The following is an 11,094-nucleotide window of genomic DNA, read 5'->3' as shown; positions in this document are numbered from 1 at the left end:
AACACGCACATAAACACACATACACACACACACCCTCACACACATGCACCCACACATACAAACACACCTACATACACAAGCACATGCACAAAAAAACACACACAAAACACATATACACAAAAACAACCACACACTCTGCACACACTCAATTACAAACACAAAAAAAGGAACAAAGCAGGAAATGAACACAATTTCACAAGCGTGACTTATTTTTGTGGAAAAAAATGTGCTGGACTGGGCGGCGGTCATATTTTGTACCGCTCTGCAGTACATCTAGTTACATAAAATAATCATCTTACAGATTATAACAAACAGGGGTACACAAAATATCAACACAAAGAGGACATAAGATCAGAACATATGCATATAGTTCTGTCAGCTTTTCGGCTGTTCAGTCCAATAATTTATACTTCATTTTTGAAAGCTGAAAAACAAGGTTTCTCTCCCCCCATTTACGTTTATGAATATGCAAATGTATTGTAAAGATACCATTCTATTTAAGTCTGCATTTTCATAAAAAAATATCACATTCTTTTTTTTTTTAAATGACATTGCATGACCACAAAGACCCCCCCACCCCCACCACCACCACCAAAAAAAAAAAAAAACCTTGAGTAAATACATTCATACAATAAATGGCAGATAATTTCAAGCGCACAACTGCAAAAGACACACAGATAGGCTATCATCTCTGTATCTGTCCAACCTAGGCCTATGTGCACATCATCTATTATGAGGTAATTGTGCATATGGTAACCCATGCAGACCTAGTGCCCACACCTACTCTTACTCACTTCCAGATCTCCTGTCAATGACCGTCAATGATGTCGACATTGACAGGATTAAAACTGTATAAATTCCTGGGCGTAGCGTGTATTGTGCTATGTTGTTCATTCCCGTGGCTTGCCTATATTGTGTTTGTTAAGACTGCATGTAAAGTAGTTGGCCCAATATAGAAGGAGAACTACTTACTCGAGGGTGTATTCTTATCTCTCTATCGAACGAAATATCTTATTGCCCTCTCAACAAACAAACATGGGCAGAAAATTATGTCTGTGGTGGGGCTACTACGTCGTCTTCCTCAGTGCTTTTATCGTTGAACTTGTCAACTGCAGTAGAGGTAATTTTTTGTGTTACTACAATACGAATTGGTATAGGAAAGCCAAGTGATATTCTGTGCTGTGATACTCTGACAAAACTGCAGAGGTATACGACAATATGTATGTATGTATTATTTATATATTTATTTATTTAGTCTTAATGATCTGGTAAAAGGTTGCATTTTTTTTAGAAATTGAAAGCAGAATAAAAAATTGTGGGTGTGGACCAACGACTGTGCACCTTGTACAAACATCGGTGCAACTCTAGAAACCATTTTATAGCCTAGGCCTAATATTCATGGAAATACTGTATGATAGTGTAGGCCTACATGGGACATTTTCTACAGCCTTTACCTCAGCCTTTATGGTGAGATGAAGCTATTCACAGTCACCTTTTGCTCTCATGCTATTTCCACTGCATTGTTTCTTGTCTTTCTGTCTGTAGCCCAGCAAACTTCCCGCTTCTCTGCTTATGAGGTGACCGTACCAAAACAAATAGCACGACAGAGGAGAGACCTGGATAACCAAGACACAGGGGAGGTAAATTTCAAATAGTCATCTCCCAGGTGTAAATATTTCTTGATTCTACTATGAATACGAAACATAACTCCAATATAGTCTGCTGCATACATTCCTGTCCCATTCTCCCACCACAGGACAGTTTTAGTAAATTTAGTCACACTAATTTGAGTGAATGCTGTAAAAATGTAAATCTGGGCTCCATGTCTTTTTTTAACAGATGTCTTACACCATCCAAGCCCAAGGCAAGGAGCATGTCCTGGTTCTGAAGAGGAATAAGTAAGTGTTTCACATACCCACTTCACCCACCTATCATCTTGTCTATCCAGTCATGTCCATCAGTTACCTTTCAAATAGTTAAAAGACAGTATCAGCATATTGTGAAATATGAAATATTTATGCAATAACAAAAGTTGTGAAAGCTTTTCTCCGAAAGAAAATTAGAATGAGGAACAGATTGTGAAATATGCCATGATTTATAACCACCCTCACACTATGACTATAAATGCAAAATTGCAAAAGGCTGACAGTAAAGTCACCCCACAAATGCACGCTACGGAGCGCAATTTAATATTATTTGTTGTGTGCCTACAAACTACAAATTACCGCTGAGTAATTAAATTAATGGTGAAGCAGCAGTATCATTACCGCCTGACATTTGCTCAGCCCAGGTTCAATTCATGAAACTGCCATTGCAATTCTCTGTCACTTTGGATAGAAGTGTCTGCTAAGCACCAGTCAACTTTAACTTTAGCTTTGAATGTTCATGTGAAAACTACAGCATCCTTGCATTTGTATGTCGTGTTTTGTCGGTGTCTTCATCTTCACATGTTCTGTTCACAGGCTCCTACTCCACAGGGATTTCACTGTTTACACATATGACACAAATGGCTCCCTTATCAGTGAAAGACCCGACATGCAGGTAAAACAAACCGACACACCACCACCATCGTGTACGTTCATGCAGACACTGCATTTTCACTCGATTGTGAGATTGTTGGTCATTTCACACTTTGACACACGGTTCTAAAAGTAACACCCTGGTCATCCATGATCCATGATCCATGACCACATCTAGATCATACATCACAAACAAACCCACATCTGTCTGAAAATGGGATCCAATACATAGCATTGTATGATACACATGGCAGGCAGCTTCCTAACATTTTACATTAATTCTTTGTGAATTATTCACCCTTCAATCATTTGCAGAATCACTGCCACTACAGAGGCCATGTGGAGGATGTTGAGTTTTCATCTGTGTCTGTCAGCCTTTGCTCTGGACTCAAGTAAGTTCCCATTTTACACTGAAATATGGTGCTTTTGACCTTTTGTTGAGTTTGTGAGTGTCATAATATTGACAGTATGCTATTTTTTTAGGTCCAACTGAACTAAAAATAGTTTTAACTCAAAAATATATTATTAATTATTATTATAACCAATAATATTGGTTGTGACCTAATATTTTGAACTAGACCCAAATTGTGTGTGTGTGTGTGTCTTCCCAGTGGATTCCTGAAGATAGGGAATGCCACTCTAGGGATTGAGCCTCTGGAGGGCTCCTCTAACTTTGAGCATGTGGTGTACCGCTTGGAGGATGAGGAGCCGGAACCTCTCAACGGCAGAACCCCTCACACCCATCACCATGATGACAACGACAGTATTTCCACTGACCAAACTATCGTCCACTCTCACAGTGATATATCTGGGCACCCAGACAGGCATTTACTCAGAGTAAGTGTGAGTGTGTGTGTGTATGCTTGTATGCTGTCATTCTTTTGTACATATATGTATGAACGTGTGTGTTTTCCCCCAGAGGAGGCGAGCGGTAATGCAGCAGACTCACTACGTGGAGCTGATAATAGTGGTGGATAATACAACTGTGAGTAACGAGTACACTGACTTTTCACCCTACTACTTCCTCATTATCGTATTATGGCAAAGATCCTTGATTACTAGCTCTGCTTTAACCCTCTCTGATTATAGTGTGGGTTTTTGAACATTTTAACATAAGATTCCGTTCCGCAAGGAAGGAAATTATAAAATTCTATGTTGAATTCAGTGAACCCAGAGCCTTATCTATCTATAAGGCAAAATGTCTATAATTTTATGTTTACAAAGGACTCCGATATAATGCATTTATAGGGGATATGATGTTAATGGGATGAAAAGGGAATAAGATTTGGAATTCGATGTAAAAAAGAAAGGCACAAGTTTCCTCCACTCATCCCTCTCTCCCATGTTTCTCTTCTTATTTTCCCCCCAACAGTACATAGCACTGGAGAGTAATGTAACCCGGGTTCAAGACCATATGATACGAGTTGCAGATCGCGTAGATAGTGTAAGTAGTAAACTGAAATAAGCCTTCTATGTGTGATTATTTTAAGACAGTGACATACATGACTGTACATACGTTTAAGACTTATTTTAATGACACCACACACTTACACAAACACACATATACATGCACACACATAGACACACACACAATAGAATTGTGCAACATGTGGAGTTAGCAACTGAAATGATACACAGTGCAGTTACAGTATATTGCATTCTCGGTCTGCCAGGTCTCCCTTTCGTCATAGGTCATTCTCCTCTGAGGCATTTTCCATCTCTCCACGCCATCTCCTGACCTCTCGACTTCCCACTCGCCTTCTATTTCAGATGTATGAGCAGCTGAACATCCGTGTGGTGTTGGTGGGGCTGGAGATCTGGACGGCAGGGAACCTCATCACTGTGAATGCCAAGAATCCTGGGAGAATAGTATCAAACTTCCAGAAGTGGAGGAGGAACAATCTGCTGCCCCGACATCACCATGACAACGCTCAATTTGTTACGTATGTGTGTGTGTGTCTTGATATGAGTGTGCTTGTCTGTTTATTTGTGTGTTTTTGTGTGTCTGTGTTCAGCCATTCAAATTAAAAAAATTATTTTGTCCCTTTACGTTAATTTGTAAGCACAAATAAGTAAACTAGTGTGTGTGTGTGTGGTATGAACAGTTCTCATTACTCCTGTTAATCCTCTTTTTCTCTCCACTTTCTTGCTCTTCTCTGCTCCCCCTCTCCTCTCTTCTCTCTCTCCTCCCCCTCTCCTCTTCACCCCTCCCCTGCTCCTCTTCACCCCTCCCCCTCTCCTCTCCTCCCTCTCTCCTCTACACCCCTCCCCCTCTCCTCTTCACCCCTCCCCTGCTCCCCTTCTCTCCTCCCCCTCTCCCCTTCTTTCCTCCCCTACTCCTCTTCACCCCTCCCCTCTCCCCCTCTCATCTTCTCTCCTCCCCCCCTCCCCTTCACCCCCTCCCCCTCTCATCATCTCTCCTCCCCCTCTCATCTTCTCCCCCCCTCCCCTTCACCCCTCCCCCTCTCATCATCTCTCCTCCCCCTCTCCTCTCCTCCCCCTCTCATCTTCACCCCTCCCCCTCTCATCTTCTCTCCTCCCCCTCTCATCTTCACCGCTCCCCCTCTCATCTTCTCTCCTCCCCCTCTCCTCTCTCCTACAGGAGACCTTTAGGAGCTCTTGGCTATGGCTCCATGTCCACTATCTGCAGCCCTGACAGTGCTGCAATAAACATGGTAATGCAGTAATGCTAGATTGTGTTACAAAATGTGCTCCTATAAAATACCTTTTCTATGTGGAAATTACAGTAAAGGCCCATTCGCACCAAGAACGATAACTATAACTATAAATAAATATCGTTCTCGTTAATATGAATGACGACGATCACACATAAACTATAACGATAACGACTGTTTATCGTTGTTCAGTGTGAACGCTTTTATCGTTATGGTTATAGTTATCGTTCTTCGTGTGAATAGGCCTTAAAGTCACTAGAAGTGCCTTTACTGTAATTGCTCACTGGTGAGATTTTGAAGTTTTCGCTTCACAATCTGTAGGCTACTTGCTCTTCTATCGCTTCAATCTGTAATGCTGTTTAACACATTTGACATTGCATACAAGTATTTATGAAAATGAAACCTGCCTATTGGATGCCAGTCATGGTATCCTCCCCGCTCTCTCCATTGTGTTAAAGAACACATCTGTCTCAAATTCATGGATCAAATAACCTCCTTTCCCTCCACAGCACCGCCGTGTAAGCGGCCTCTCACGGACCATGGCCCATGAACTGGGCCACAACCTGGGCATGTTTCATGACAATAAGAACTGCTACTGCTCAGCCAGAGTGTGCGTCATGTATGCCCGTGGAAAATGTGGAAGCTCATGTGACGATAAGTGAGTGGAATTCTGAGAACATTGAGAAGGCAAGGTTGCCAAGTCTCACATATTTGGCTTCAGACTGAGGCATTTATGTCTCATGCTAGTGAAAAAAAAAATCCATTGACATCAGTGAATCCCATCCCAAAATATATCTGTTTTGTTCAGTCTTTGTCCACCTTTTTTCTCTCTGCAGTGTGTTTAGCGAATGCAGTGCTAATGGCTTTCGGAAATTGATGGAGCGACTGGGCAACAGGAACTGTCTCCTCAATGTGCCACAGGCAGAGGACATCTACAGCACCCCCCACTGTGGCAACAACCTGCTGGACCCAGGCGAGGAGTGTGACTGTGGTTCTGAAGAGGTATGTGTGTGTAACCTGCATTGTGTTAACCGTACAGCTCAGCCCTGCACTTGCGCAGATTTGAGCCTGTAAACTGCAGCACCTCGGATTGGGAGTGGAGCTAAATTGAGCTAAAAGCACAGGCTGCTAGCTCTCTCACCATCACAACATACATACTGCACAGCTACCGTATGTACCAGCTGGCTACCGTTTTGTGTGTATGTGTGTGTGTGTGTGTGATTGCCTCTTTTCTCTCTCCTCAGGAGTGCAAGAAGGACCCGTGCTGTGAGCCAAACACCTGTAAGCTGAAGTCTGGGGCTCAGTGTGCTGATAGGGAATGCTGCAGGAACTGTAAAGTAAGTCATCTCACATGAGCCTTACAAACATTCAACTGTTATATTTATTCTATCGGAACTCCCCCTATTACCGCCGGTCCCGTATTTCCGCCGTCTTGCGTGTATGTGTCACTTAATATCCATTTCTATACAAACCAAGACGGCGGATTCCTAAAGAAACGCAAGCACCCACACCATAGGTGTATCTAAATTAGCTATATACCAAAAATTTTACCGTGATTTGAAGAGCTGTAAACAGTGTTTTAACGCTGCGTGTACAAATCCGCTTGGAGCTCCAGTGGAATTTAATTTCATGACGAGGTCTAACCGTTCATGTGCCATTGAAATGGCGTAAATAGGGGACCCACCAGGCCAGCACTAACCTCTGAGCGTGGGAAACAAAATCGGATATTTCAGGCAGTAAAAGCCCCGGTAAGAACCAAACCAGATTTGGTTCAAATCTACACACTAATGGCTACTGAAAAATGTAAGGCTCATTTATCAAATGTTATTTTTAAGTATTAAAAAACATCATTGTTTCAGAATTTTCGAACGAAAGTGGTGGTAATTGGAGGCGTTACGATACATTTCTAATGATTGTGTCTTTCTCACTCAGTTCCTGCCAGCAAGGTCTGAGTGCCGCGGCCGGTCAGATGAGTGTGACCTTCCTGAATACTGCAGCGGCTCGTCTGCTGTCTGCCCGGCTGATATCTTTGTGCAGAACGGACATCTCTGCAGGAACAACCAATCATATTGCTACAATGGCAATTGCCAGCACCATGATGAACAGTGCAAGGCCTTGTTTGGTTCTCGTGAGTTACAGCTTCCCCACTATACTGTACACTGTGTATTTCATTCTCAAAATTTTCTCCCTTAACTTCTAAATACCCTCTTTAAAAAGTTGGTCTTGCACAATTTAATTTTTAACCTGCCTTGCAGCTGTCCGTAAATGTGTGTGTGTGTGTGTGTGTGTGTGTGTGTTGTTAACAGAGGCAAAGTCTGCTGCTGATATATGTTATCAGGTTGTGAACCGTGGTGGGAACTGCTGTGACAAAAAGAAGTGTAATGACAGGTAGGCCTGAATGATTTGGGGAAAATATCTCATTGGGATTTTATTGATAGATACAGTATATTGTATAAGTATATATACTCTTTTGATCCTGTGAGGGAAATTTGGTCTCTGCATTTATCCCAATCCGTGAATTAGTAAAACACACACAGCACACAGTGAACAGTGAGGTGAAGCAAACACTAATCCCAGCGCAGTGAGCTGCCTGCATCAACAGCGGCGCTCGGGGAGCAGTGAGGGGTTAGGTGCCTTTAGTTCTATGCAGTTTGTAATTTACATTTACCTTTCTTCATTTAGCAAAGGCTTTTATCCAAAGCGAATTACAAAAGGAAACTTACAAATGAGTATGTCAATCAAATTTATGTTTGTGCAAAGCTGTACGTGGTATATGGACACACACACACACACATACACACAAAATCCTGCTGCATTTATCAGCACCACTGTTTAAAAAGGCATGTGAACGGAGAAATCCTTGGTACTGTATATGAGGTAATATACAGAATAGATATGAAATTGTTGGACACCTGTATTGTGTAAGGTTATCTCTATGGCCTCGACTCCTGTTTCTTACCATCTTCACACATTTAACGACTCCTCAATATCTGTGTGTTTGCGTTTTCCCCAGCAGCAATGCTAAGTGTGGGAAGCTACAGTGTGACAATGTGAACTTGGGCACCATGGTTGAAACACAAGGACAGGCCATCATCTCAACCACCATCGATCAGAACAAGTGCTGGGGGGTGATCAGGCCTGATGTGCCTGATCTGGGCATGGTGAACGACGGAACAAAGTGTGGGGAGGAGAGGGTGAGTTGGCATTATATACAAACAGACAGACACACACACACACACACACACAATAGTTAGATGTAATCGAGAACATTCTTATTGAAACCACAGAAGTAATAAGAAAGTTGGGATTGTGTTATTTTCATTGTTTAACTAGCTAAATCCTTATTAGATCTGCATGTGTCACTGTGTGTCTTGTTCTCAGGTGTGCTTCAATAATGAATGCAGAGACGTATCGGAGCTCAAGTACGACTGTGAAATGGAGGACAAATGCCATGGCCATGGGGTAGGACAATAAATTCTCAATTCATCTCTCACCTCATCCATAAACATTTCGCTGTGTCCTCCTCTAGCATCCTTAAACATCAGATCTGTATAATATGTTCACAACACAGGTCTGTAACAGCAACAGGAACTGCCACTGTGATTACGGATGGGCTCCACCATTCTGTAAGGAGAAGGGCTATGGGGGCAGCATTGATAATGGCCCTGCGAGAAATGGTAGGATACAGCAGCATCCACATTTAATGACACACTGAATAGATATCATTTAGAATAGCCAAACCAGATTGCAAAGTCGGTTACTGAACATATTCCTTTAAACCTTACTACTGTACCTACCATGCATCTCTATCTCGTAGGCTCATGGACGATTCAATCGTCTATCGCTGACGACTAAGAGTCATCACGTTATGAACCCAACATTGTGATTTCCTGCCCTCTTTAGTTGAGATCTCAACCTATAATGTTCTAGAAAACACTAGGCATTGAGATGTAATATATTTTGGCCACTAAGACTAAGTTTTTTCTGAAAACGACAAACTTCTGTGAAAACCAAACTTGTAATCCTACTTCATTCACCCTGGCTCTCACCTTTCTCACTCTTCCCCCAGGCTCCGTACAGTAGTGACACACATGAGGCCTCAGTGACCACCACCTCCTCCTCCTCCTATATAGCACTCACCCTACCAAGGCAAAGGTGACTGCGGAAATATGGGTGTTGGACAGGCAGATGAGAACCGGCAGTTGTGTCTCAGTGAAAATGTCAAAGATTATGCAGAACGTTATACTATATTTAAACGTAATACATTTCTAGATGATGGGGGGGGGGGGGGGGGGGTCTATTTTCTATGGATTACAGGTGGAAAGATAGAATTGCATAACTGCTCACTTGTTGTCGGTTTGTGTTATCAAATGCAATTAAATAAAGATATTTTTCACCTTTACATGATGTAAGTTGTGAATGTAATGTGTTTAAGCAGCTGTAAAACTGTAATGGTATTCAACTGATTATTTCATCAATACTTGGGCACTACTATTTTTGTCTTCATTTTGTAAGTAGTTGCACGCTCTGATTCAGTGAGCTACATAGGGAAGGCCCCACCGGAGAAGTGAGCCAGAGCAGACGTGGGAGTTTGACAGTCACATTAATGTTGGTATTCAACTCCAAGTTACTGGCCCTGATTAGTCACTTCCCAAACACCAGGATCTGTCTTCGGTTTGGACACCTCCATTATACTGTCAAATATGGCATACAGTACACTACCAAATGTATAGTATTTGGTAAGGGCTGTAAAGGCAAACCGTTTCCTGACTTAATTAATGACTTAAAAGACAAGTTCGGTATTTTACACTTAAAGGAGAATTCCGGTGTGATATTGACCTAAAGTGTATTGAAACATGATACCGAGTGTGAACGTATGTCTCATAGCCCATCTCGGCTTGTCCCCTGCACTCCAAAATCTGGCGCTAGTTAGCCGATGCTACCAACAGCTTTTTCAAAAGTGGTGCTTCGGCATCGGGCTAGCCATGCAAATAAATCACTGTTTTACACCCATTTACGAGGCTCAATGTATCTCCACACTTAATTGGTAGACTTCCGAGGGCCCTGACATTTAAAACGAGACATTGAGAACTTTGAAAAAGCACTGGTAGTTTACTTACAAGACGATTTATACAGACAGTATCTTCACAAAGTTTAGCGTTTGCAGCCATCTTGAATTTAGTCACGATAAGTCGAGCAACGAGTAAGAATGAACAGGTATGATAAAGGATCAGATTCCAAAAGTAATTCATTGGAAATGCATGGATTCCAGTTGCTGCTACTGGTACTAATGTGATTAAAATAGTTAAATAAAAAATATTTCATTCATCAATCTTATTCAATGACCTAATGCCATCATAACATAGGCCTGGGCTCCAGGAAAGAACAGTTTATGTTTAACTTATCTAATTTTGTGTTGGTCATACTATAGAATATATTGCTTGTCTTTGTTGAATAAGACAGAAGATAAAGAGCTTAAAAATAATCGCATATCGCATCGCAATCGCAATATTGGTGAGAAAAATCGCAATTAGATTTATTTCCAAAATCGTTCACCCCTAAACAGACATTGGTTTTTGGCATAAGTAAGTGTAACAGTTCATTAATACAAGACAAAAAGGCCAGCATGTGTTATTCACAGTTCACAGAAAGGTTCCAGCCCCAATGAAGAGATCAAATAAAGAGGAATTAAGAAACATTTTAAAAACGGCTGAGATCAGCCCCGTTCAATGCAATCAGTAAAGAATCTGGGAGTGTCTTCACAGGCTCAGTGAGACAGAGGTTACTGTCATGCTGGTGACAGTACATGCACAACTGGTGCATGTAATTTTGTATGTTCCCAGTCCACCTTGCTAAAATTGCTTAGATACACTTAGACTGAGAACAATAGTGCTACAGAC

The 11,094-nt window shown here is 41.8% G+C and overlaps 1 protein-coding gene across 1 annotated transcript; it reads left to right on the top strand.

Annotated features, from left to right (window-relative positions):
- The first annotated feature begins 910 nt into the window (after window positions 1–910).
- On the top strand, window positions 911–9,450 carry LOC125294350 (disintegrin and metalloproteinase domain-containing protein 9-like). Its single transcript, XM_048242949.1, has 19 exons — window positions 911–1,120; window positions 1,546–1,640; window positions 1,840–1,898; window positions 2,463–2,541; window positions 2,835–2,911; window positions 3,131–3,356; window positions 3,439–3,504; window positions 3,892–3,963; window positions 4,290–4,462; window positions 5,122–5,194; window positions 5,704–5,852; window positions 6,031–6,196; window positions 6,439–6,531; window positions 7,127–7,322; window positions 7,501–7,582; window positions 8,208–8,388; window positions 8,576–8,656; window positions 8,766–8,871; window positions 9,264–9,450. The coding sequence occupies exons 1-19, from the start codon at window positions 1,036–1,038 to the stop codon at window positions 9,275–9,277; spliced, it is 2,073 nt and encodes a 690-aa protein (XP_048098906.1). The 5' UTR covers window positions 911–1,035; the 3' UTR covers window positions 9,278–9,450.
- Window positions 9,451–11,094: the final 1,644 nt, after the last annotated feature.

This window comes from Alosa alosa, chromosome 5, assembly GCF_017589495.1.
Source record: "Alosa alosa isolate M-15738 ecotype Scorff River chromosome 5, AALO_Geno_1.1, whole genome shotgun sequence".
NCBI lineage: Eukaryota > Metazoa > Chordata > Actinopteri > Clupeiformes > Clupeidae > Alosa > Alosa alosa.
This window is presented reverse-complemented; position numbering and strand designations above follow the sequence as displayed.